Source organism: Zalophus californianus, chromosome 13 (genome assembly GCF_009762305.2).
Source record: "Zalophus californianus isolate mZalCal1 chromosome 13, mZalCal1.pri.v2, whole genome shotgun sequence".
NCBI classification, from domain to species: Eukaryota; Metazoa; Chordata; class Mammalia; order Carnivora; family Otariidae; genus Zalophus; species Zalophus californianus.
The window spans coordinates 11277512-11305428 of NC_045607.1; the positions used below are offsets into that span (position 1 = coordinate 11277512).

Here is a 27917-nt window from a genome sequence, read left to right on the forward strand (position 1 = left end):
ACTAATAATGTGTTGCAGGGAGCGAGGAGGATAGAAATCGTACGGGACTAGTTTTGTGTCTGAGTTGTGCTTTTGGTAGCTGTGTTGGCCCAGGTACTATATCACTTTACTTCTCCAAGACTGCATTTTCTCACGTATAAAGTGGGATGATGATTCATCTCCTAGAGTTGTTGTAAAGAATAATCTTTCAGAGCACTGGAAACTTGGTAAATGTTTTTCCCCTTCCTCCATTAGCTTTCACTTCTTAGCTCTAAAATGAGAGTAGCATCAAATGGTGTTTCCGTGGGTTCATTAATTTTGTTGTTTACTCCTGAAAGTAAGACGGGATTTCTTGTGTAGCCATTTCTTCCCCTTGTTGTGGTTTTTTTCAGCAGAGACAATGTATTTCTCTTTTAGTCTATGAAAGATTCTCTAAGGTGGGCCTTAGTTAGAACCTCGCTAACCCATTATATTATATTACAGTAGTAATTTAAACCATAGAAGAAGATGCTCTGAATGGGGAGAAAACTTACAGGTGTGTGAATACAGGAGTGGGCAGCATCATAAACTCTCTTAGGAAAATGATGAAAGGCCTATGTGCTCGCCCTCTCTGGGCTCAATGGAAAATATCTGAGAATTACACTCAATTGTCAGTGCAGGTGTCATTACTCCAAAGATCTTCTGTTACCAACACTTCACCGGTGATAACAGAAAAGTGCCTCTGTGCTTTCCTCCTGAGCAATCTCCCTCAATCATGGGAACGCTGTCATAGAAGAGACGATGGCAGATCTGCTCTCTAAAAGCAACAATTATTGAATACCCATCAAGACAGAAAAGAGCCTTGTTACCAAAATCAAATCCAAGTGTGTGTTTGGGTAGATTTATATAAGCACAGATGTTTTATGGGAACTTTCTGTGTTTTTTTCCTAATGCAAATTAATATTTCTACTCATTCAGTGCATGCAATACATTTTCCTGCATAGATGTAATAGGTATCACAATGGGATGCTAATTATGGACATAAATCAGAGATTTTTGAGCTTAACTGGCTACCATAATAAATTTACAATTTGAGATCAGCAGCTGTGAGCATAGCAGAATGCTCAGATTGAATGAGACTGGCTTTGATCTCCCAAAAGGGAGGGGGTTGTTCTCCTATTTAGGTTTCTCTGACTTTTGATCTTACTAGCACCAAGAGTGTGATCTTATCAGGGAAAAAGAGTGTTTACTCTGTTCCAGACATAGTGGTAGGTGCACTCGCATAGGTCACCCTCACAACAGTTGTGTGAGAGTAGGTAGTGTTATCCCCATTTCATACATGGAGGAGGAAAAATGGCTCAGGCCACAGCTAGGGATAGAACTGATACTCAAACCCAGGTGGGTCTTCTGACTGCACTGTGTGGAAAGTTGATCAACCAAGTGTCATTTTTGTGGGAAGACTTCCAGAACCTCTCCTCTGTTCCTTTTATGCACCTCTGTCGTAACACAGACCCTGTGTTGCTGACATTGTTTGCCCATGTGTCTGCTCGTTAGACTGTGAGCTCCCTAAATGCTGGGACCTTGGTCTCATTCCCCATGTACCTCACACGATGCCAGGCATATACTGGATGGGTCTTAATAAATGTGGAGAAATATGTGGTTTGATGGATGATTGACTGCAACATTTGCAGAATGAATGATCTAGAAACATGTAATGTTTGGACTGTAAACGTCACTTCAATTTGAAGTTCCAGAAAGCATTTATTGAAGCTTAGTGTGGTTAGCTCAGGAGGATGTGGTGTGCTTTTCTTAGAAGGTGGAATGCATACACCTTGGTGCTAAGGCTGTAGTTTGAAAACTGTGGACCAGCACACGTGGGTGGTTTTGTTGTGCTTACAGATGGGAGTGCTCATTGGCTGAGTGTAATGGGGGAGAAGATGTGTCTTACAGAAGGCAGTGTGGTTGAGATCTAGGGTCTTCTCTACTTCCTACCCCAGTTAGGAGGGAAGAGGGAAGGCATGAGTCTAGGAGTGGAAGAGAGGAAAACTCACGGTAGAGCTTTTCTCATCAGGAAGTTTGGAGACAAGAGTATCTTCTAAGACCAGGAGGGATGGGTTAGAGATGGGAGAAGAAGGAAAAGTATGGAGCAGACTCTCTGGGGAACTTGGTCTGATGTACTGACAGAGGATTCTTGAGCAATTTTAAAGGCTTTAAAAATTAAGTTGCCAAATTAAAATAATCAGCTTGGTTTTGCGACATTTTTCCATAGTACTTGAGGTAGGAACACAAAAAGTAGATAGTGGTGTTTACTTGTGTTGGAGGGATAGGCAAGGGGCAAGAAACCTTAACTTTGTGCATTCTTCATGATCTGCTTTGATTGTTTACTCACTCTATTCTGATAATTTGTCACAGACTCCAGCAGTCCATTGGCAGGGGTCATTTTTGGTTCTGGATCATTTTCCTACGAAAATGCCCTGCCTTCCGATAAGATTAGTTGACTGTTAACTCCAGTGGCACTGGACTTAGTAGAAACTACAGGCGTGAGTTACAGCTGTCAAGGGAACTTACTGAATGTTTAACTTGTGCCAGGCACATACTAGAGACTTAACAGTCAGCACATAGCCATGATCCCGGCTCTCATGGAGTTGACACTAATGGAGAAGACAAAGAAAAGAAGCATGCATTATAAACTGATGGTGAGTCTGCATGGAGGGTCAGCCCAGAAGGGCCTCATATTCTGGGAGTAAAGTGCATCTATTTAAGGGGGGATCAAAATTTTATAGTAAAGATGAGAGGAAACTTTATTTAGGATTTTATCTAGGAAAAAAATGGAACTCAAATTTTGGAAATAAATTGATTTCAACAAAATCTAGCTTTTATTCCAATAATGCATTCTTTGTGGGATAGGAATAAGTCATGAGACAATAATGATTTTTTTAAGGGAGAGGTTATGGTTTTTCTGACATAATAACACTTTATGTTTGACTTTCTCAGCATAATCATCAAAAGAGTAATTATTCCAGAAGTAGTTGAGGACTTCATCAGTTTCCCCCCAGGCCTCTCTGAATCCTTTGATGTTGAATTCATTTTCTTTTGATGTGAATGCTCTACCACCGTCCTTGTTTGTTTTGAGTTTTCTCTTTGTCCCTTGTTACCTGGTCTGATGCGGCCCGCTCTTCGTTTGTTGGCTGCTTTGCACCTGAGCAGGTGTCCAGCATCTCAAACAAGGGCCTCATGAAATCCTGCATCCTTTGCAATGGTTATGGTTTTATTTACATTTTGTAGTAGGTGTTTGACCAGCAAGACACTGACAGAGGAGCAGGGAGAGATGCTAGGTCAAACCAGAAGGGCTGAGTGGGGACTTACTGGTTTAAGTGGTCACATCATTTGTGAGTAGTTTCCTCTTGTAATGGCTCGTGCTTTCCTATTCACTCTGGTGACTGCAGGGCATGAGGAATTCCTGGATGGAGTTCTAAAGACACCTCAGACCCAGGCAGAACCAGAAAGCTTCTCAAAGCTGAGATCGGCAAGAATGTTAGGCAGAGAGGGGTGGGTAGGAAGAGTATTCCAGGCACCAACTGGGTGTGTCTGCATACCTCAGTTACGTTAGTTAGGTGGTGTATATCTTACAGAAGAGGAAACTGGGTCTTTGAGAGATTGCGTTCCTGAGGTGTCACAGAAAGGATCAGAGCTGAGATTCACCCAGGGTTATTTGAAGCAGGTCCGTGTTGTCTCCAGCGTATGCCATGCTGCTCTGCTTTTGTTGTTGTTGTTGTTGTTAATTTTGGGGGGTTTTTGTTTTTTGAAAATTTTAAATACTGAATGTCAGTTAGCCTTAACCAAGGGATGCTTTATCCGATGAATCTCAGCAAAATCTGTCAGGAAATGAGAAAAGAAAGGATACCTCTCTTGGAGTACCCAAGATGGCGTTTTAAGAGCTCCTCGGGCAGTGGAAATCACTGAGAAGAATTGAAAGACCTTATTCTGTGTCATTCTTCTTAGCTTTAAACTCATTCCAGACCTAAGTTAAAAGCAGCTCTATGGTACCCAGGGAGGTACTACTTCATTATATCTCTAATATAATGGTGTCTGAGTGTTTAAAAGTTAAAATTTTATTATAAAGTACTTTTTTTTAGTTATTTATATTAGAACCAGAACTTACATTGATCTTTTTAAAACTTATGTATATAACTAGATTATCTAAGATTTTCTTTTTAGGGTAACAAAGTAGACATGTTCTGGTAAGGCTGAGATCCGCTGGACTGTGCCAAGTGGGAAATAATCACTTTCTACCTAGTTGTAAATACTTTCCTCAGAATATTACTTCTCTTTAACTGGCCCTTTGGTCCCCCAGGGATTACAGAATAAAGGGGAGGCCCATCAGTTTGGCATATGACAGGCCCCTGGAGTCTGGCTTTTTTGACCCCTACCTTGCCTTCTATCTTGCAGCCTCCATACCCTTCTCTCTGGCTGTTCCAACTGCACGCGGTTCTCAAATCAGGCCCAGTGCGTCAAGCCTGCAAGTCATTGCTCATGAGATTTTTTTTCTGTCTCTAATGCACTTTATCCCCACCCTTCCCAGCTTTTCTCCCGTACACTGGGAACAACCTAACTGATGCTCAACCTTCTCTGTGCGTGGAGTACTGACTTCCACAGTTGCTATCAGCCGTTCTCTCTATTGCATGCCCCTCCCTATAGCCATGGTTTAAAATTTAAAATTTTATTTTCCCAGCTCATATTATTATTCTGTATACTCTAATTGGTCTACTTATGGTATTTTTGATGAAATGAAAGACCCCTTAGATTCTCTCCTCTCCCATTTTATTTCAGTTTGGAAACAATAACAAACATAAAAGGGGCGCCTGGGTGGTTCAGTTGGTTAAGTATCTGCCTTCGGCTCAGGTCATGATCCTGGGGGCCTGGGATTGAGCCCCGCATCGCGCTCCCTGCTCAGCAGGGAGTCGGCTGACTTTGCCCTTCTACCTGCTCATGCTCTTTCTCTCTTGAATTAATAAAATCTTTAAAAAATATAGAGAGAAAAGTTGTGAGTACAATACAAATGCCCATTTGGGAGATGTTGCCAAAATAATACCCACTAACCCCCAAATACTTCGGTGTGTATTTTTTTAAAAAAGAAAACGTTCTTGGGGCGCCTGCCTGTCTCAGTCAGTAGAACATGTGACTCTCAATCTTAGGCTCGTGAGTTGCAGCCCCCACGTTGGGCATGGAGCCTACTTAAAAAAAAAAAAAAGAAACATTCTTTTACATAACTACATTACAATCATCAAAATCAGAAAGTTTTGACACAATACTACCATGTAATACTTGGACCCCCTATATATGGGGGGGGCAAGCTGTAGTTCAGAATCACATGTTGCATTTATTTTCCTGTCTCTTTTGTCGTCTTATTCTGGAATAGATCCTCAACATTTCTTACACTTCTATGAACTTGACATTGGCTGTTAATTTGTAGAAAGTCCCTCATCCTTAGGATTGGGTTCTACATCTGTGGCTAGAATATGATGGAAGTATTCTGTATTGTTTCACTGCATTCTATCAATTGGCACCGTTTCAATTTGCCGCATTACTTAAGGTTGTGTCACTCAGGATTCTCCCTTCTTTTTCCCTTTATAATTATAAAGTGTATTCTGAATATCCTCATTTTATCCTCATGAGACTTCCGATTCATTTATTTATATTAGCACAGACTTGTAATTTCCTATTTTATTTATTATTACATAATCTCTTTCTATTATTATTTGGTTTGGTGCTCAGATTGTCACAGATTTTGTCAACAGGAGCCCCTCCACACTGGCTCTTGTGTCCTGTTGGCATGTCCTAATCATGTGTGGAACACTGCCTTTTTCCTAGCACAACAAGATATTTCCCAGCCCTAGCTCTGGAATCAGACATTTCTTTCTTTTTTTTTTTTTTTTCCTTCTTTAAGGAGCTCTGCTTCCTTTTGGTGAAGAATGGTACTTAGAAACCAAGATCTGGACACTAAGCATGCTCATTATAATTGGGTTCTCTCTGCTTCCAGGGCCCCTCAGTGGCTAGAGCTGGAAAATCTATGTATATATAATGTATACCTACACATATGTATGTACATACATATACTGTGTTTCTATTTCTTTTGTCTCCATGATTTCACACAGTTACATTTAATTCCAGTACGACACCATAGGTTCATTTCTGTTTTCTCCTCGTCCATATTTGTAACTCTCTTCTCTGATCGTAGTAATTCCATTATATATTTACATGCTTGATCGATCTCAATCAGACTCTCACAGCTGTAGCTCCTTTCCTCTGTGGCTGTCCTTCTCACCGCACTTGGACTCTGACCTCTTAGACACTGCAGCCTCCTCCTACTGTGGACCTCCTTGGACTCTGCCTCACCACCTTTCCTAGAAGCCCTCCTACCCACTTAGGCTCTGACATCCCACACTGAACTCCCTTCCCGATGCTCTTTTTATTCCTCTTAGGTTCCAACACCAGTCTAGTCAACCTCTTTCTCCTGACATAGATGCTTTCTTACCCAGTGCCAGGCCTTGCCCCTACTTAAACACCGCTTTCCCCCCATCTTGAGTTCTGATGTTCTAAGCCAAGCCACCTTCTGTGTTTCTTCTCTCCTGATCTTGCTGGAGCCCTGACTTTCCCTTACGAGGAAACCCTTCTCACCCCACTCAGACTCCAACAGTCTGGGCCTGGTGGCCCCTACAGGAGGATTTCCTCCTGCCTGTGCTTGAACTCTGACGTCCTGCTCACAGCTATTATTCTCTCAAGTAACCACCTTCCTTGGCTTGGTCAGTGTCTGCCTCCATTGCTCCCCATCTCACACACCCCTGTCTTGCTTGGCCTCATCTGATGGCTTTGAACTCAACTACTAGCAAGAGATGTGGGAGAGCTTTTTAAAATTTGTAATGGTTTTCTATCTAAATACTTATGACACTGGAGTGGGATCCCATCATATGTACACTTATACAAGGTCACTTAGACACATGCGTATATACACAAAACAGTGGGAATGATTATCCTGACAGTCCATTCAGTGGAGCGAGATTAGAAATGTAAGTCATCTGTCCTCGGTCGGACTCAGTTCCTGAGTTCAGCTGGAGGGTAAGCAGCTCACCAAGCTGACAGATTGGAGCATAGACAGTTTTCATTCAGTATGTGTCCCACCACCCCCCGCCCCCCCCCCCCCCCCCCCCGCAAACTCAGGCCAGCTACTTTGTGTCTATAAAACCATGTCTGCTCTATGTTGGGGGCAACTGAAGGGCCTTTTACAGGTGATTTTTACCATGGGCCATTGGACTCTAAGCACTATGTCTCGAACCTTGCCCCTGCACATCTTACAAGGGCCTGTCATGTAGGAATGTGTGTAGGAATACTCGGATGCTCCCTGAGTTCTTCTCAAGTTTAAGACTTTGTATTGCCTCACACGAAACAAAAGCCTCTCCATTTGACTGTTAGGCCAGGGAAGTGATGGCAGAACCTGGGACAAAGTTACCTGAGCCACAATTTGGTGAGAGAAGCATGGATCATGGCCAGTGCCTAGGAAGCAGCCTTGTCCCATTTTGGCTTTTCCCCATCAAGGAAGGCTCTGCTGATTGGCCATGATAATTTTATAACTTGATCCAAAGCCTGAGCTAAATAAAGCCCTTGGAAAAGAGTTCCAACTCCCCTCACACAAACTATTTTGTTGTATATGTCTCTTTTCCCCACTAGGACCATGGCCTTTCTGAATGCAGGGACCCTTTGTTGTTTGTTTTTTTGGGCCCTAGTTGGACTGAGCCCACTGCACGGTGGTGCTCTCTCAGCATTGCGGACTCCGAGTGGTTGCATGAAGGTAGCAGGTGGAGCAGGCCCAGAGATGTTTGGAACTCCTTTAGATGTCCAGGGACGAGCAGTGTAATGGAGTGTTTGTTTCCTGTCTCTGGACTGGGAAGTAGTGTTTACTCCATGATGACAGACACGCACAGAATGGAGTGGAGGGGCTCCATAGCCTCACCTGCAGCTCTGCAGGCCGGGCAGAACTGTCGTGCCAGCACTAATGAAGCAGTACAGGAAACGCCACTGGATAAGGTTCAGCTGTGAACCCTGGCCTCCCAACAGGGGAAAAGAGGGATCCTTTGAAGAAGAAGACAGCTGGGTTTTGGTTTCAAGACCTTAACGCTGCCATCACTGGATATTCATCTGTCAGTGCACAGGGGACAACATGTGGACAACAGTTGCATCCGGTCAGGCCACAGCGAGAAAGAAATGGCTGATCTCCAGGGTAACTATGAAACCTGCTATGGCTGAGGGTTCTGCTTTAGTGTAGCCAAAAAGAATTGATTTGGTGAGGTTGAGGCTGCGTGAGAGAAGCTGGGCACTCTGCTGTGGGCCGGACGGCCCTACCACATCGCCTTCCCTCAGCCCCCTGGCAATGGAGGGGATGCAGGGGCTTGGGGTCAGGGCCCGTGCTAGTGGGGCCACTTGAACCTCTTGGCAGAAACTACTCCCGTGTGTACCACAGTCCTGAATTATCAGAGAATCCAGCCTGCCCCACATCACTTCGTCCAGTATTTCTGAAATGACTTCAGCTTTTCTCTCATTTCCTCGAGGCCATGATTTCCTTGCAAGACAATATTTTCTCTTCTTCCCTGTCACCAGCCCCCCCCCCCCGGCCCCCCGCCCTGCTCCCTTCCTGACTTTGAGTTGCTGGATTTAACTACTGGTATTTTCTCTTTCAGGGGGAAAAAATTTTTTTTGTAATCCTTGGTTGAATTTGTTTATTAAGAGTCCTCTAATCTGGGCAAGAGTTTTCGTCTGAGGGGATTTATTGTTCCCACTATAATGGCTTTTAACTCAGCCGAGGTTTATTTAACAGAATAGGAAGGGAGAAACTTATCTCCTCCCTAATCCCTCTTGAATGTTTACACTGCTCTGTCAAAGTAAATGCTGTGGAAAGTGGCGGCAGTCGTTTGCTGTGTAATAGTCAATATGCAGCTGCCAGAGCTGATTGAAACATATTAACATAAGTGATAATACTGTCATAGAAGTGAAAAGTTAAGTTGCTTATCAGTATATTTTGATAAGCTACTTAAATTTTACAGTAGCATGTGCTGGCTTTCAGACAGACGTTAATGATAGAGAACTGTGCACTTTATCTGTCCTCTGGATTGCCTCTCACTTCATCTATTACCCTCGGCAGTACAGCTGGTAATCTGTACGGGGTGCTGAGTTCCCTCCGCCTGGTGGGATCAGCGCTCCACTGCGCATCCAGCTCTATCAGGAACGGACCCGTGAGCTCAGCAGGGCAGACGCGGGCAGGACAGCAGGGGCTTGGTACAACACCCTCCTCGCTTGACTCTTTGTCGCTTTGGAAAAGTTTCTTAATGGAGAATAAAGCCATTTAAATTAAGTGACAAACTTCTGGGCGGCAGGGGGTGGGGTGGGAGATAGTTCAACAACAATTCTATAACATTAACATGCCTTTGCTCTTAGTCTTTGTTTGGTTGTGTTTGTTCCATCAACACTGAGCGCTGACGGTATGCCGGGCTCCACGCTTGGCCCCGGGAAGACAAAGTGAAGAAAGATGAGATCCTTCCTTCTCTATGCACAGTCTGTTAGCAAAACAGACACACCATTGAGTGCCACATGGTGTGTGGAATGTTCTAACGGGAGTATGCATGTGACCAGGGCAACACAGAAAAGAGGGAATTAGGGCGTGAGGGGCGGCGATGGGGAGCTTGCAGAGGACCGTTAGGAGGATGAGTGGAAATAAGCTAGCCTAGACCAGGAAGGTCAGAGGGAGAAAAGGGCCAAGTGTATGCAAGCTCGGGCAGGCTTGAGGATGCCTGGCCATTCTGGGAGGGAGGCTGCAGTGAGAGAAGAATGCACTGCAGAATGTGGGGAAGTAGAGCGGGCAGCCAGTCGGGGACCTGACAACGAAGAGCCTCCAGCGCCATCCTAAGAAGTCCATTAGTGATGGGGCACCACTGCAGGAACTGGATCTGTGGGCCACTTAGATGTGCATTTTAGAAAGATTATTCTTGAAGCCCCACAGAGAGAGGATAGAGTGCGGTCAGGACCAGACTGTCCTCGGAGTGAAGGGGTGCCATGGTCAGGACCCAGTAGAGGGCAGTGGGAACAGAGAGTTAGAGCCCGTCCTGCAGTAAGTCCAGAGGGGGTGCGGTACACGTAGGATGTTTGATGCTACAGTATGACTGGTTTCAGGCTCTTGGGGCCTTTGGGACACCTTGCAGACAGCAGCAGGGGGAGTGCTGTATGTATGAGTGTGTGGCTGTGTGTGTCCGATCATGAGGGACTTGCACAGAAGCTTCCTGGAAAGGGTGGGTGTGGTGGGAGAGGCCTGGGGGGCTATTCAGCGATGGTTCCTGATTGCAGAGTCTGCTTTGAATTTCTTCTCTATGAACGTGTTCTAGCTCTGAGGCATGGGAATAATTTATAATGGATAGTCAATTCTTCACCTTACACAGGCAATTTTTTAAAATCCCAGAAATAATTAGCATTCCACCAGTCTGTGTTTCCAGCAGCCTATAACAGGAAGACTCTTCAGGATGTAGAGGAAAAACTGAAATGTACCAGTCTTGAATTAGCTCCTGGTTAAAGTTTTTGACCTGCATACTAATATTTCATGTTTCTTCTCCTCTTTCCCCAGCTATCTTCCCTGGTTCGAAGTATTTTATAAGCTGCTTAACATCTTGGCGGATTACACGACAAAGGGCCAGGTATTTACCTTGTATTTTATTCTTTTTAGCAAGTAACTTTAACTTTTTTGATTATTAAAGTAATACATGCCTTATATTTCACCAAAATGTTTACCAAAAAAGTAATGCATGCCCATTATAGAAAGTTTCAGAAATTCGGAAATAGGAAGGATGAGAAAAATCACTCCTGATATGTTCCCCCTTCCCAAAAATAACAATCGCTAGTGTTTTGGGGATGTTTTCTTCCTTTCCTTTTGCAGTTAAAGGAATAATAAATAGACCCTTAGCATTCAGAGTTAATATTCTGATATCTGATAGCTGATATTCCCAAGCAGCCCTGGAAGTTCATGACATGTATTAAATTATAATTTTGCTGAGGCACAAATTTAAATTGCTCATGTCATGCTGCAAAGCTCGATTTGCGAGTAAAACACTTAACTAGCAAGTGACCTAGCCACCTGTCCCAAGTTTCCCTTCCAGTAAGGCTTTGTTGTGCGCTTTCAGTAATTTTTTTAAGGGTCTGAAAAATTACTTAAAAAGTTAGCTCTACTTTACTGTACTTTTGGAAGAAATGATATGCTGAAGTGTCTTCCATGGATGTCAAGGGTCAACTGGAGCTATATTTAGACTTTCATAGCTCACATTTTTCAGGTGCTATAGTAACAGAAGCATTTCCCCAGGTTAGTAAAAACACTGTGAATATTTTTCATGAGTGCATAGCATTTTATTATGGACCTTAGAAACATTTCCCTATTGTTGGAAATTGTTTCTTTTTTTTTTTAGATTTATTTATTTATTTTAGAGAGCACATGGCACACCCATACACATACAAAGTGGGGGAGGGGCAGAGAGAGAGAGAGAAGCAGACTCCCCACCGAGCATGGAGCCTGATGCGGGGCTCAGTCTCATGGCCCTGCGACCATGACCTAAGCCGAAATCAAGAGTTGGACGCTTAACCGACTGTGCCACCGAGGTGCCCCTGTTGGGAGTTTTCATTATTTGGGATTTCTTTTTCCACTGTAGTTGTAGCTATTAGCATCTTTGAACATAAAGCATTTTCTTCTTTTTGGAGTATTTCCTTAAGAGGAGAATCTCAGAGGGGCCATTTTTTAGGGCAGTGGACATAAACATTTAAAAAATTTGCCAAGCTGTTTTCCAGAAGAATTTGTACTGTTTTCTTAAAAGATGCCCTTTACTAGGAATGTACAGGAGTGCCTGGCTCACCATACTCTCGCCAGTACCATTTGTTGAATTTGTTGTTTATTTGCCAAGTGAACAGACTCATTGTTTTAACTGCATTTCTTTATGAGTAGTTGAATATTTGTCCATATATGTAATTCCTTAAATTTTCCGTTTTGTAAATGGTCTAATGTTTTTAATTGATGATACTTTATTATTAAATGTTATAGAAATTTTTTTCTCCTCGTACTTTCTACAGCACATTCGATCCATTAAAAAAAGGGGTGCCATAGTTCAGTAATATTGGGGTTGGGGAGAAGGAAGTCTGTGTTTCATTTTTGTCTCCTTAAGATTCATGTCCTGGTGGCTCTGAGAAGGTCCTGCCGTGGAGAAACGTGTTATTCCATGCTTCCCATCTTGTTTGGCCCTAAACCCTTTTTATTCCATGACAAATATTAATATTCTGAGATACCAGTGTTTCCTAGGATATACTTGAGGAAATGCTGCTTTGGAGAAAAAGTGGAAAACGTGTATAATGGAGAAATCTTTCCTTCAAGTAAGATTTACTCACCAGCAATGTATTCCAGAGGCCACAGTAATCGGAAGGAATAGCTAATAGAAATGGCTCCCTAGGTCACTACACTCACTCTCAGAGGATGCTTAGGTATCTGGGAATTTTGTCATGAAGGAAGTGATTTATTCTTTGATGAATGAATTCAGAGGCCACCTTGGGTCTGTTCATCAATTTATGTTGACAATTCACTTTAGTCAAACATTCAGGTTTTCACTCAAATTTGAAGGATATCTTTAGTAAATAGAATTGCATCACACGTAGGCTCTTAACAGTCTTAGAATTGGAGATTGGCTCACATATTTTTTTCTTCCATATTAATGTTCCAGTCAAAACATAGTAGACATTTAAAAACATGTCTTGTGGTACAGAAAAGGTTAGGTTTGTACAGCCTATGCATAGGGGAGATAGGATTATTACCCCGTAAAATTGGTGCACGAGTCCTCTGGGCCATTGCCCCAGGAAGGACCCTGCCTCTTGGAGTGTTGAAGAGTTGCGATCAGTGATGTGTTTTAGTGGAGTCTGTTTCCCCTGTACCCAGTACTCTTTCTATTAATTTTTTTTCTGGTTAAAGGAATTATGACACAAATGGTAGGAAATCTGTCTACAACTGCCTTACTTGTTGGCAGGGTGTGGGTCATCAGATAGAACAGGAGGAAAGAGCTTTTATTAAAAAAACAGAATCCCCTCCCCAAGTCCAAAAGTCTTTGGGCATGGTAGGTTTCAGTTGGAGGGTGTGGGGATTGGTAGTGACCATGATGGCTCAGAGTGGAGTGTTGGAGCCTAAGATACATGATGGGGGTGTCTCTCTGGGTCATTGATCCACCATGGTTATCAGACCATGGATGGGGCATTGAGGACATCCCTGTGGAAGAATTGGCAGGGGTTGAAGAGGGCATCTGAGCTGGAGAACAGCCTGGCCGAGGGTGTTGGAGCCTGAAGGACAAAGCGGTTGTTTATGTGCATGCAGTAATAGTGGCAATGGCTTGGCACCAAATATCAGAACTCTAGGAGGATCTAGAAGGATCCACAAGGGAAAGGGGGCCGCCGTGGTCCAGCACTGGAGTATTGGAGCCTAGGGTGGGGAAGGCATTCTTGTTGGGGAGGAGTAGACAGTAGCAGTCTAGCATTGGATATCCCTATTCAAGCAGAGCAAGGGGGGCTTCTGGGTGGATAGGGTCAGTCATAAAAGATTGGTTACATACAAATAAGTAAATATATTAAGAAAATAGGATTGATTCTTCATTTCTATAGAATTTAGTTACAAATATGAAAAGGAAGGAAACTAGAAGGATTCCTATGTTGGATTGGAATTAGAGCTATTAGTATGAACAAAACATGTGATAATAGGAATCAGTAAAGGTGCGTCTATTGTGGGTGTCTGTGTGCGTACTGTATTTTCTGGCTCTAACCACTAAAAGAGTCTGGGGTTAGCAATACCTAGGTAGCAATGAGCACAGCTAGTATGCAAATCTTGGTTTCTAAATAACATTTTCCACTAAAAGGAGCCAGGGCTCTCTGAAGAAATGTCTAATTCTAGGGCCAGGGCAGGGAAAGTATAAAATGAGCCTGGAATATCTTTTTGTGCCAAAAAGTGTTCAAAGGAAGTGCTCAAAACATGATGGGGACATGTCAGAAAGACACAGAAGTGAGCTTGAAGTGGTTGAGGGCTTCCCACTGGTCCAATCTGGGACAATTTGAGCATTAAAACAAATAACGATAGCAAAGGCTTATAGCCATTGAATAAAACAGGAACCATGTGTGCTTACCGATATAAATAAGTAAATAGATAAGTTAAAAGTTTGAGGAAGGGGATGTTTACATAAAGTATCACTCCACAAAATGCTTGCTAAAGACAAAGGGAGAATGAGTACCTTCACAGTAGAGACGTCAGATGAATTAATCAAATGATCAAAGTGAACATCATGAGTAATGGAATGAATTGAAGTCTGAATCAATAGAAAACATCAGACAATGGAGAATTACTCCACAAAATGGCTGGTCTCACTGTCAAGTGCCTACAAATCTGGGAAAGACTCGGGCCTGTTCCAGACTGATGAAGACCAGAGTTTTATAACTAAAGGCAACATGTGATTCTGAGCTGGATTATTTTGCTATCCAAGGACATTATGGGCACAATTGATAAAACTTGAAGGGATCTGAGGATTTGATGATAATGTTCTATCAGTGTTAATTTCCTGATTTTGATGATTAGTTGTGGTTGTACCGGAGAATGTCCTTTGTATTTATGGATGATGGAACATAATGTCCGTAACTCACTGTTAAGTAGTTCGGGAAATACAAAATTGCTGTCCTATAATTATGTAAATTTGAGATAGTTTCAGAGCAAAATTAAACGTGTGCACGTGCACACATGTTCATTCCTCCGTGAGAAACTTGAATGATCAGAGTTCAGATTGAAGCAGGTTTTTAATCTGCACTCATCCTCTTTTTGCCTCTCCTTTAAATTCACAACCCAAGACTGCTGTGAAGCAGTGGAGAGGTCTCTGGGCTCAAACACAGAAAACCTGCATGTAGCTCCTGGCTGTGCAGCTTACGAACTGGCTGATCTGAGCCCAGTTGTTTCAGCCTTCAGAGCCTCAGTTTTCAGTCTGTGAAGTGGGATAGTCATGAGCATCAAACAGACAACAAATGGAAACATATGTAAGCGTAATACTATTCTATTAGCACAGACAATTCCACAGGGTGGGAGAAATGGCTTTTGCATAATTCTGTAAGCAGCGTTCTTTTGAGCATTTTAAAAGTGAATCTGTTTTCAATCGAATAATTTGTACTGCTTTGTATTTCATTCTGTGGCTCAATTTCACTAATTAAAATGCACAGCCACCATACTGTATTGCATGCTGCTGTATGTAGTTCATTTTAACTTTCCATAATTGGATGCTGCTGTGTGTATCCAGTGAACACTCAATAAAATTAATTGAGGGTAATGATGATGAAGACAAGATCTGTAGTGTCATCGTTATTTCTCCCAACCACCCCCGCCCTGTAAGCTAGGATTGTTTGCATTTAAAAGTTGTTGCTATGGAGTTGAGAGGATAGGTTTGCTGCGAGCTTATGGTATATGATCCATAAAAGGCGGTCATGGTAGGTGTCTCACTCAGTAGAAAATGTCAAACTTGGTGTGGGAGGATCTATTTGGCTCTTATATTGAGCCATAAGCAGTGTCTTTTGTCCAACCCTACTTGAATATCAAGCCTATTTCTGTACTGGGGCCAGCCCCTCCCCAGCCCCCTTCATCAAGAGGGCCTCCGGCTCACTGTGTGCCCAGACCTCCCTGCAGGCCTCTGACTAAGGGCTCAGCCTTGCTTTTGTTACTTAGGCCTTTTATTTCTTTCAGGAGAATCAGTGGAATGAGCTTCTTGAAACTCTGCACAAACTTCCCATTCCTGACCCAGGAGTGTCTGTTCATCTCAGCGTGGTAAGTGGGGGCAGAAAATTAGCGGATCACCGAGAAACCATTTCATTATTAACAGTGAGGCGGAGTTAGCCGAACAAGATCGTCTTTTGTCCTCTGCACCTTCCCCAGCGCTACCTCCGAATACTCTGAAACCTCTGGACTCAAGATAGGCCAGGGAGTTCAATTTCTTCCTTTCTCTGGGATTCCAACAAGGAATAGGTCCCAAATGTCTCCAGGCTCCTCTCTTCCTGGTTGTCATCCCATCACTAGCATATCCTAGGTGGCAGGTACTGGGCTTGAAATGGCCCCTACCTGCCTCCTCAGCCCCCATCCTGGGGCTCCCTGCCTCATGCTTTGCCTCCCAGCACTGCTGTGCATGCCTCTTTGCCCATCGTGTTGCCCCTGAACCTTCAACACTGTCTCTCTCCTCTTTACCAAGCTGGCTTACATTCATCCTTCAGAACTCACCTTGGATTTTATTTCCAGAGAAATCCTCCCCTTGGCCCCCTTCCCCAAGACTTAGTCAAGGTTTTCTTCTTTGCCCCAAGCATCTTGTACACTTTGCAGTGCTTATTCATACCACATCTGTTTTCCTATCTTGGCCACTGGGCTGTAAATCCCTCAAGGACAGGGATGGAGAGAGCCTAGCATAGTTCCTAACCTACAGTAATAATTGTTTCTTTAAACTCTTTTAAATACCTGCTACGTGATATATAGTATGCTGGGTGGAAAACCCTCTGAACTGGGAAGTTTCAGTCCTAGCTGTAGTTTCGCCAGTGACCTGAGTGATCTTAATTAAAACCTTTGACCTTGTGGACCTTGAGTTCTTCATTGATCGGATAAGGCATCAAAAGAGGCGTAGGTGATCTTTTTCATATTTCAGTTATTGGAATTCTCTAATTCTCTAGGTCAAGCCCTTGTCACCACCTTCATCAGAATTCTCAGATGGACACCCTTAGGCCAGCTCTTGATTACCCAGGGGCTATTTTCCCTATGTTGTGAGATCTGAATGTTTAAAAAGTTTTGTTTTTTTTTTTTAAGATTTTATTTCTTTTGAGAGAGAGTGTGTGAGCACAGGGTGTGGGGGAGGGGCAGAGGGGGAGAGAGAGAGAATCTCAAGCAGACTCCATGCTGAGCATGGACCTTAGTGCAGGGCTTGATCTCAAGACCCTGAGGTCAAGAGTCAGACACGTAACTGACTGAGGCACCCAGGCTCCCCTGAATGTTTAAACAGTTTTATTGGATGTGAGGGTGATCTGGTTGTGACATCTGTCACCTCATTGATCTGGCTGATCTGGCTGCCTAGACAGATGTCCCCTTCCTCCCTCACCATCCATGTGCATCCCTCCTGAAGCTGTGTGCTCAGTCAAAGAGGACAACCTTCTCTGATAGAGGAGGACCGTTCTTCAGTCAAGGGTACATGAGTAGCTGTGCTCCCCAGTTAGAACCTCCAGACAAGCTCTCAGGGTCTAGCTGTAGGAGAATGTAGGGTAGTCAGGCTTCCAAGACTCTAGACACATGCAAATGAGGTGTTGCATCTGGCAGTCTGCCTTTTGTTAGATAGATGGATAGTTAGATAGATGGATAGATAGATTTTTAAAATAATGGGAAGTTTTATCTTTCATCTTCTCTAGAACTAGGTACAGTGTTGATATTTAGTGGTTAGGATCTTGGTATTTGCCCTCATAAGGAAAGAACATATCTTACAGGTTTTTTTTTTATGATGAGCAAATTGAAAGCAATATTACTACCAGTAACTAATAATAGATCTTCTATTCATTAAGTTCTTAATTTCTGCCAAGTGTGCATCCCTTGTGCTCAAAACAACTCTGCAAAACAGATAGTAGTGTTGTCATCCTATAAATGAGGCTTAGAGAGGAAGAGTACTTGCTCACTCAAGGCTATGTGGTTAGTAAGTGAGAAGTTTGGGTTTTTCAAACCCAGGGCTAACTTCCAAGCCCATGTTCTTTCTACTAGGCCATGGGTGTTGAAAGAAAGGGAGCAAAGAAGGAACTTGTAGAGGTTTTTGCTCATTTTAATAGGGCATAGGAAGGAAAAGAATCTTAAGAGAAATTCTCGTAGGGAAGACTGCCTGGAAAAGATGAAGAAACGAGCTTTAAACCTGCCCAGGTCATTGCCAGATAGCTAAACAACCTTGCCTTTGTCTCTGTCCCTTTTCCTAAATCAGCTTGATCTCTCTGCTTCAGTCTGTAATGACATCCGACAGGTAGCTGTGGAGTAGCCTGGCTGGGTCACCAGCTGCTGGGGAGGCAGGGCCACTCCTTCCCCTGAGTGGCTGCCAGGCCTCAAGGACAAGCCATCCCAAGGGCAGGAGGAGAAACTGTTGGGGGGAGGAGGTGCAGCTGTTTCGTGCCAGTGGTTCCTAGGAATGTTTCTGACCTCCTCTGGTCCCAGCATTTCATGGGTGATGGAGCAAGACAGAATCTCAAAGGACAGCCTGGGGATGACTTGGTTTTGGAATTGTGATGCCTCACTATTCACAACCCACTGCATCTGTAAAGGCAGATATATGTTTCTTTCCTGTTCATGAGGGATTCTCGCCATGTTGCATTTCTGATTTTGAAGGGTGAATCTCATCTAGTTTATAAAGCCTGAAATGTGGAAAAATGACAGTCCTTGACTTTGTGTCTTCAGAACAGAATACTTCTGTGTGTCTAATATAGGTGATTGAGAAAAATAGAAATGTAAACTAGCAGTCAAGCAATAATAATAATTTTCTATTAAAATATCGTTCATGGAATGCTAGGCACTTCACATCTGTGACATTTATTCTTCGTAACAGTTTTGAAGTAGATGTTTACAATTCCCATATACAGGTTCAAAACTGAGGTTCTGAGCTGTTAAGTGAGGTTGCCTGAGATCACATAGCTAGGAAGTGGTGACTCTGTGGCCCTTGAGTTTTCTTCCTCACTGTGCAGGCAGTTACGTTGTCACTCCATCACCCATGGATGTCCATTACCAAACATTTCCTGGGACCCGCTTCTATAGCCGTTTCATAAAGAAGTTGGTATCTCATGGCATCATGTTTAACTTTGTATTTTACTTTTGCTATTTTAATCATTGTTAAATTGAATCAATTGTTAACTAGTTTTCATGCTACAGAATTTCTACTCTTAATACTTCATGGGTAATATTTTGGCACAGACACGCAGTTTTTGGAATGATGCTTTGTGGAGGGTTTCTTTTTTTTTTTTTTTAAGTGGTCTTTTCATAATGTTTTTTGTTTTTACTTTTTAGTTTATTTCAGTTCAAGTGGCTTTAGCTATAATTTGTTCATAAGAAGTGTAGGTATCGCAAGCTGTTTTAGTGGGAAGAGCATAGGGTTCTTGCAGACATGGTTTCAGTTCCTGTCATCTGCTAGCTGGGTGACCTTAGAGCCCTAAGCCTCAGTTTACCCATTTGTGATATGGAGATAATATGTATCTTAAAATTAGGGAAATTAAAGATAATACTGATACAAATACCTGGCATAAAGCCTTCCATGTAGCAGGTCGATATCTGTTGAATATTAGGCAAGTAGCTCATACTATTACTGTTGTTATTGTCATTACTGCAGTTGTCCCCCAGCTTTTCATTTCAAGAAGAATGTACAACTCATTCTTCTTGAGACCTACTTATTTTGCAATTATCTAAGAATGGAGGGGAGGGACTTCCTGAAATGTCACTTGGGGGTCCAGGTTTGAACTTAGGCCATGGCTAAGCTGACCTTCTCTGCTGCGACCTTTCCTGCCCTTTGCACAATCCCATCTTTAATTGGCCAGCACCAGACTCTCCATTCCTGCTTGCCATTGTCCTCTGAGTCTTTAGTAGTTCAGAGGAGGTGTCATCAGTCCAGCCTGTTGTCATTTAACTCAGGGACATATGCCCATTACGTACATTGGGATGCCTCCTTGAAAGTTCTTTGAACAGATCAGGTTTTCAGCTCCATTGAGTCTCCCACTCCCTTCACTGGAGATTACACTAGAAGTCAGGAGGCTTCTTTGCAGAGCATGCTTAGGGGACAGAATTCTCACTCTTAGCCAACTGTAATGGTCTCAGTGCAGCAGTCCTTCAGTTGGAGCTGTCCTTAACATCACTTGGGCCTTTGGGGCAGATTTTGCCCGCAGCTTGTATATGGATATAATCTCAGATGCTAAAATGAAATGGCAGGTTTGGTTGGTAAGGCCATTGCCGAGTGAACCTAGTGATACTTGGTCCCTCAAGTCCACTTGCCTCATTGAACAATAAGTTATGAAGCCTGCAGCTTTCATGTGTTCAGAAATGTGCAAACATTGTAGGGGAATTTAGCCTTTAACCTCTTTGAGCTGTTCATTTATATCTCCGAAAGAAGTTCATCTCTCATAGAAAAGAATTCCATCTACCAAACTGGTGACTTAGGGTGTCTGGCTGTAACCCAGCATTATCCAAAGAAAATGTTCTGTAGTCATTTCCTGTGAGTGAAACTCTGTTTCCTCATCTGAGTGAGGAACTACCTTCAGATCATTCATCTGATTTCTGAATAATGTGCTTGTTGCATATTTTTGCAGAAGTAAATAGCATATGCTTTTCTTTTCCAGCATTCTTATTTTACTGTGCCTGATACTAGAGAACTTCCCAGCATACCCGAGAATGTGAGTACTTGCTGGGCGGGGGGGCGGGGGGTGGGACGGGAATTAAATTTTTATTCTTCTTTGTCTTTTATTTACATTTAAAAGAAATAAAAGGATATATTTTCCCATTATAAAAATAATGCATTACAAAAGCAAAAACAAATAGAGAATATTTGGAAAAGCAGAAAAAGTATAAAGATAAAGAGGGATCATTACTCATACTTCTCAAAGGTAATCACCTATTAACATGTTGATGTCTCATTTAGTCTTTTTAGAATGTATTTTTTTTACATAGTTAAAATCATTAATCACATATGCATTTTTCCATCTCATTCATAGAATCCTGTTTGTTAGCTGTGTAATATTCCATCTGCTTTGTAATTTACTTAGCTCTTCCTTCATTGTTGTGCATTTAGGTGGTTTTTAGTTTTTGCTGTTGTAAAGAAAATGTTTCTATAGAAAAAACTTTTCTATAAAGATTTCTTTATTAGGATAGATTTACTTAAGTAGAATTATACTGCATTTCTGTATCCACTTTTAAGAGTGTAAAAGAAAGTATTTGTGGGTATAAGTGTGAAGACTGCCCCCCCACACCTCTTAAAGATTTAAGAGTAGTGGGGGCGCCTGGGTGGCTCAGTTGGTTAAGCGACTGCCTTCGGCTCAGGTCATGATCCTGGAGTCCCGGGATCGAGTCCCACATCGGGCTCCCTGCTCAGCAGGGAGTCTGCTTCTCTCTCTGACCCTCTCTCTTCTAATGCCGTCTCTCTCATTCTCTCCCTCTTAAATAAATAAATAAAATCTTAAAAAAAAAAAAAAAAGATTTAAGAGTAGTGAACATGAGTCTGAGGGAGCAGAGGTTAATGTTTGCCCTCTGAACAAGCTGAATTGCGTTATCTAGCCTTAAGACATATTTTCAGAATGTTTTACTCAGATTATAAGTAGTAGTATGTAGAATTAAATAGAGATTCACCACTGTGTAGGCACTTGATTACTTTTTAAAAATTGTGACAAAATATATATATAACATCAAACTTACCATTTTAACTATCTTTAAATGTACATTTCATTGGTGAAATATATTCACATTGTTATGCAGTCATCATCAGCAGGACTTTTTCATCTTTCCCAACTGAAACTCTGTACCCATTAAAAAACAACTCCCCATTTACCCCCTCCTCCCATCCCCTGGCAACCACTATTCTTTCAGAGTCTTTCTTTATGAATTTGATTAGTTACCTAATATAAGTAGAACCATACAATATTTGTCCTTTTGTGTCTTGCTCATTTAATTTAGCATCATGCCTTTGTGGTTTATCCATGTTATAACATGTGTCAGCATTTCCTTCCTTTTTAAGACAGAATAATATTCCATTGTATGTATATACATACTCCATTTTGCTCCTCACTGATGGACATGTGAGTTTTCTACATTTTGGCTATTGTGAATAATGCTGCTATGCACATTGTTGTACAAACATCTGTGCAGGTCCCTGCTTTTAATTATTTTGGGTATATACCTGTTTTTTTTTTTTAAAGTACTGGAGGAAGTGGTATATTTCTTTGTAATCATTACAGACTCACAGAAAGGAAATTCTTTTACATGTTGTCTATAGAGCACACAAATTATAAATGTCTAGTAATCATGTGTTATTAATGAAGTTAGACTATAAGTTGTTAGATAACTGTCTTCGTTGGGATTGTCAAATATATCCATAATGTTTATGATGAGGCTCTGGTGGAAAATACTGCTTCCTTTTTGTTTACATTAAGTAATAAAAACTTTGGAGCATAGACCCCATTTTAGCAACAAGAGCTAATGTTACTGTGTACTACTGCTTGTCAGATGATGGATTCAGTAGGTACCTGCATTTTCTCCTTGACCTCTTTTGACAAACTTAGGTGCAACTATTGTAATTACTATTTTATATCTAGAAACAGGCTCTGAGAATTTAAGTAACATATTCAAGGTCCTGCAGCAAAGAAGTGGTAGAATTAGAATTCAGACATTGGTCTTTCTGGTTTTAGAGACTGAGGTCTCACGTACTATGCTATATTTTGAGCCCATTATTTTGCCCTTCATTTCCAAAAAAATTCCATGGAAATGACAAAAGAACAATAAAATTAAGGAGAAGAATGTTCTTGTAATTCCAGAAGCAGCTGCCATGAGCCAGAAAATTTGAGGAATTTCCACAACATAAAGGAGATGATTACCGATACTTAGCAGTCAATAAGGAGTAGATAATGGAGGAACCCAGATCCAGTGGGAGAGCAGAAGTAGGGGCATACCATGGACAAATAGCAAAAGGCTGTTTGTTGAAGGATTATTTGCAAATGCGCTGGAACAATTATAAAAATTGGCTATGTACCAGATCACTCTGAAAATTTTAAAATAGAAAAAAAAAAGTCTTACAGGCCAGTCTCTTCATCGCAATGAAATAAGACTAGAAATTAATGATAAAAGTTTTAAAAATATTTGTCTACTTGAAATAGTGGTTGGGTCAAAGGGGATAAAACATTGAAATAGTATATTGTTTAGATACTAATGACAACAAGAACACTATAAACAACAAAAACCTAAGGGATTCAGCCAAAACTACACTCAGGGGGAAACTGATAACTTCTAATGCTTTTATTATAAATAAGAAACTGAGAAAATAATGAACTTGACTTTCAGTTCAAGAAGCTGGAAATGAGGGGTGCCTGGGTGGCTAATTCAGTTAAGCATCTGACTTTTGATGTCAGCTCAGGTCGTGATCTCAGGGTCATGGGATTGAGCCCCGTGTCAGGCTTCAAGCTCAGTGCGGAGTCTGCTTGGGATTCTCCCTCTCCCTCTCCTTCGGCCCCTTCCCCCACTTGTGTGTGCTCTCTCTCCAAATAAATAAATAAAATCTTTAGAAAAAAATGGGAAATTAATGGCAATCAAAAAGTCAAAACTAGAAGCATTTAATTACAGTTTTAGTTAGAAAATAGTGTTAAAGTAGAATTGAAAAATAAGACCTTTTTAAAACTGAATTTTTTTTTTAAAGATTTTATTTATTTATTGGACAGAGACAGCGAGAGAATGAACACAAGTAGGTGGAGTGGGAGAGGGAGAAACAGGCTTCCTCCTGAGCAGGGAGCCCGATGTGGGGCTCGATCCCAGGACCCTGGGATCATGACCTGAGCCGAAGGCAGACGCTTAATGACTGAGCCACCTAGGCGCCCCTTAAAACTGAATTTTTGAAAAGAAAGATGACCGTAAAATTATGCAATAAATTTGATAGAGATAAGATAAAATTTTCCAGAAAAATATAAATGATTGAAGTCAATGTAAGAAATAGGAAATGTAAATATAGAACGATAACTTGAAAAGATTAATGAAGCTTTTTTGGCCATCTCTACACCTTGCTGCTACAAGTATGTGAGGTTTTAGGTGGTTATATAGGCATGTTAAGGAACAGATTATTATGTAAACTGTTCCAAATTATAGGGAAGGTATGTAGGTATATGTATTAAACAAAAGAAAAAGAAAAATTGCTTGTAATCCCGTATCTCAGAGAAAGTCACATTCCAAGTTTTTCTTTCCCCTTTATGATAGTAGCAGTTTCTACACTATGCTGCCTGGAGCCCTGAGGTTGCTTTAGGGCCCCTGGACAGCCTGGGGCAGATGGATGACTGGCTGACCAGAGCACGGGGTCCCTGCTCCTGCTTTATTCATTTTTTTTGTTTGTTTGCTTTATTCATTGCAGGTTCATTCCTGTCTGCTTAAATTGGGAATTAGGTAATATTTTGTTTGAGATAAAGGAGTCCTTTTGATGAAAAAAAAAATTTAGAAGCTACATTTTAAAAAACACAATGGAGATGATACCAAATACATACCTTTCTATCAGCGCTTTTTTTATGACAATGTATTATGAATGTTTCAAAATATCTTTGTTGTACAAAACATTAAATAAGAAGTACATATAGAAAAAAGTGAATTACCGTCGTCGCTCCCCCACCCCAGTCCCATTCTCCCTCCAGTTTGCATGTCCTTCCAGACCTTTCAGACCTTTCTCTATGTATTTACTGTATCGTATGTGTGAGTACCTGTGTATGTTGTCGACATTTCTTGAGACATAAATATGATACTATTCGTATTGTTTTGCAACTCACTTTTTAAAATGTATTCTCAAACCTGTTCATATTGATTTATTTCATCCTTTTTAAATGATTTTTTTAATTTAATGGTATTACTATTCTTACGAAAGTAATACATATTAATGGCTTAAAAAATCATATAGTACCACATAATTGTTGATGGAAATTTCAGAGTCCCCTTTCTACTTCCCAGAGGCAGCTACTTTCAAGATTTTAGCAGTTGCAGTATTTCTCTCCATGTTTTAAACTAATATGCACATATTGCTATATCTTAATTTTTCTTTTCAGATATCACCTATTGATTTTCCTGTGGAAGTTGAGAGTTTAGATCTTTTACCACCTCTGAGCTTCTCTCCCTGTAGAAGATAACTTCTTCTCACTCATGTTTGTCCTCCCCCATTTTTCCTCTATCTTCAGAAAATTTTTTGAATTTTTAAATTGTTTACAATTCAGTGAGCATGCGAATGAGACGATCAATTATGATTGTGTTTTCTTTCTTGTATACAACTTTTTGTCAAATAGGAGTTCCTGGATTTCATATCTTCTTGTTTATTCCCTTATTCTGGTGAAACATTCTCCAGTAGTTTCCTAAGAAAGTACTGTGTTGTGGGGCGCCTGGGTGGCTCAGTCGTTAAGCGTCTGCCTTTGGCTCGGGTCATGATCCCAGGGTCCTGGGATCGAGCCCTGCATTGGGCTCCCTGCTCTGCGGGAGGCCTGCTTCTCCCTCTCCCACTCCCCCTGCTTGTGTTCCCGCTCTCGCTGTGTCTGTCTCTGTCAAATAAATAAATAAATAAATCTTTAAAAAAAAAAAAAAAAACTGTGTTGGAGGCACCATGGTCAGACCTTGCATCACTGAAAATGACTGTTCTGCTCCGGATATGATTGGAAATTGCCTTCAGAATTTTGAAGACATAGCTCTGTTGACTTCTAGTTTTCCTGTTGAAACTTGGAAGTTGTAAGCCATCCTGATTCTTGATTTATTTTTTAGGATACTTTATTTGTCTTTGGTGTTCTGAAATAGTCCTTTTCATCTGCTGTGCTGGGCACCTGGTGCTCATTCAATCTAGAAACTCATGTCCTTTACACCCAGGAAATGGTGTCACATTATTTCTTTGAAAAGATGCTCCTTTATTATTCTCCTTTCTCTGGGGCCTCGGTGGTAGGATCCTGTGTTGATCCAGTAATTTCCTTTTCTATTTTCCATCTCTCTCTTTCAGTCTTCTTTCTACTTTCTTCAACAAATCATTTCACCCTTTTGAATTTCTTAGGATATCATTGTTATCATTATATATCTAAGAGCTTTTTGGTGTTGTTCAATAAATTATTCATTGTTTAATGGCATCTTGTTTCATGAGTGCAGTATGTTTTCTCATCCCTTTGAGACTCGTTCATAGGTCTAAAAATTTGTTCTTTCTGTCTATTTTCTTCCTCCATGTTTTCTCTCTCCTGTTTGTTTCATTCTGTATCTTTGATAGTAGGGACTTTCCTCAAGTGCCTGTCCGGCCCTATTTAAGATGGAGGCACTAAAAAGCTAAGTGGAAGCTCTGTGTTCATGAATGGGGCTTGTTACCTGGTGGCCTTTATTGGAGTTGATGGATCAGAAAGGCCTGGTTACTTAGGGGCTGTATGTGGGGAGCTTTCAAATGTCAGTATCAGAATCTTGTCTCTGGAACTAGTGAGTGGTTTTTTTTTTTTTTTTTTTTTTTTTTTTTGGTCTTGTTTTGTTTGTTTTGTTTTTGCCAGTGAGCGTAAGCTTCATTTACTATCATTCTGGAAGCTGAATGAGGGTGGTGAGTTACGGGATATCAACATTTAGCCTGTATTCTTTAAGCCCTCCTCCCTGCCATTTTTTTTAACTTAATGCTTTATCCCCTGTCCTTAGCTACACCTGGTGTCCCCCCATGCCTTTCCGGTTCAGTTCCTCTAGAAAGTAAACACTCCTTTTGCTGGAGGAGTTTCGGAAGGCTGGTTGACTAGCAGAGTGAGCTAGGAGAGAAGAATCTTATTTTGATTGGCACCTTTCCTCCAGCCTTCAAAGCTTCTGGGTGTCTCCACTTCCTGAACCTTTTTGGAGTTGTGTGGTAGGAGTTGGGCTCAAGCGTGTGTCCTAACCCTCTGTCTCAGCTCTCGTGTTGTGCCCTTTGTGGGCTGCCAAGTCATCTCCCTTTAGTTTTTCACCCTCAGTTGGCACCGTTGACATGTTGGGCCAGATCATTCTTTGTCATGTGGGACTGTCTGGTATGTCGTGGGATGCTAGCAACACTCCTGGGATCTGCTCACTATATGGTGGTAGCACACCCACTTCCAGCTGTGACCACCCAAAATGTCTCCAGACATTGCCACATGTCCCCTGGGGGTGCATGACCCAGGTTGAGAACCATTTCTTTAGTAACTTCCGCTTTCTGGCTCCTAAAAACTTGACATCTCTCTTCTAGTAATGTCTTTTCTCCTGTTCTTTGGGGTTATGTCTTTTAAAATTCTTTCACTGTGACTTTCCCTGGGGGGTTGTTGGGGAGGGATGGTATCAGAGAGAAAAGACAAAACATTTGTGTTTAATCTACCATATTTTACTGGAAATCCCTACAGTGTTTTAACTATGCCTCTCCTGCTAATAGACATTTAGATTGTTTCTAATGTTTTGCTGTTATAAATAATGTTATAACAATTATTGCCGAGGTTGGGTTCATCATTTTAATTTTTTTTTAACTTGAAGGACCGAGAGAATTCCTTAAGAACTTAAAATGAGGTACCTGAAAGTTCTGATAATTTCCTAATTTTCAAAACTGCCATAACAGAGGTTAGAAATAGTTTGGTGGGGGGGGGGAAACTGTCTTCTTCATAGCCCCATCTCCAATTCCTGTCTGCACTGCCCCCACCATTTAAAAAAAAATTTTGCATTCCCTCTGCTAGTTTTGCCACTAATGAACCAATTCCCTGTGTATGACCCATTGTCCCCTAAATCCTCCTTTGCAAATCAGTAAAAGGCTGGCCTTGTTTGTTTCTAAGCGGGAATAATAAAAACAATCTGCCAGACTCCTAACATACATGGTTCCATTTAAATCCTTACAGCTCCTCTGTGAGAGATAGACGTGAGCCCCATTTTATATATAGGGACCCAGGGCTCACAGACCTGAGGTTACCAGCCCAAGGTCTGCACCTAAGTGGGGTGTGGTGACTCAGGTTGGTAAGGAACCAAAGCATTTTGTTTTCATTATACCCGCCTGCCTCCCTGCAGTTGACTTTTGATATTCATGAGGAAAGAGGAAAAAATTAGTTTTCACATCTCAAATATGAAGTGAAGCAGGAAAGCTTTTCCTCCAAGGAGAATCTGAACTTTTGTAGGACCA

At 41.6% G+C, this 27917-nt stretch overlaps 1 protein-coding gene across 14 annotated transcripts in view; it reads left to right on the forward strand.

Annotated features, from left to right (window-relative positions):
• The window catches only part of DENND1A (DENN domain containing 1A), a 503929-nt gene that overhangs the window by 232286 nt on the left and 243726 nt on the right, over positions 1-27917 (forward strand). For 13 of the 14 annotated variants that reach the window (XM_027614760.2, XM_027614750.2, XM_035723489.1 and 10 more), the window contains 3 exons: positions 10622-10691; positions 15782-15862; positions 20419-20472. Coding sequence is in view for 13 of the 14 variants with exons in the window: in XM_027614750.2 (XP_027470551.2) it covers positions 10622-10691; positions 15782-15862; positions 20419-20472 (205 nt within the window). In the remaining variant the exon portion in view is untranslated. The remainder of the gene's footprint in view (positions 1-10621; positions 10692-15781; positions 15863-20418; positions 20473-27917) is intronic. The other variant, XM_027614751.2, reaches the window with a different exon arrangement.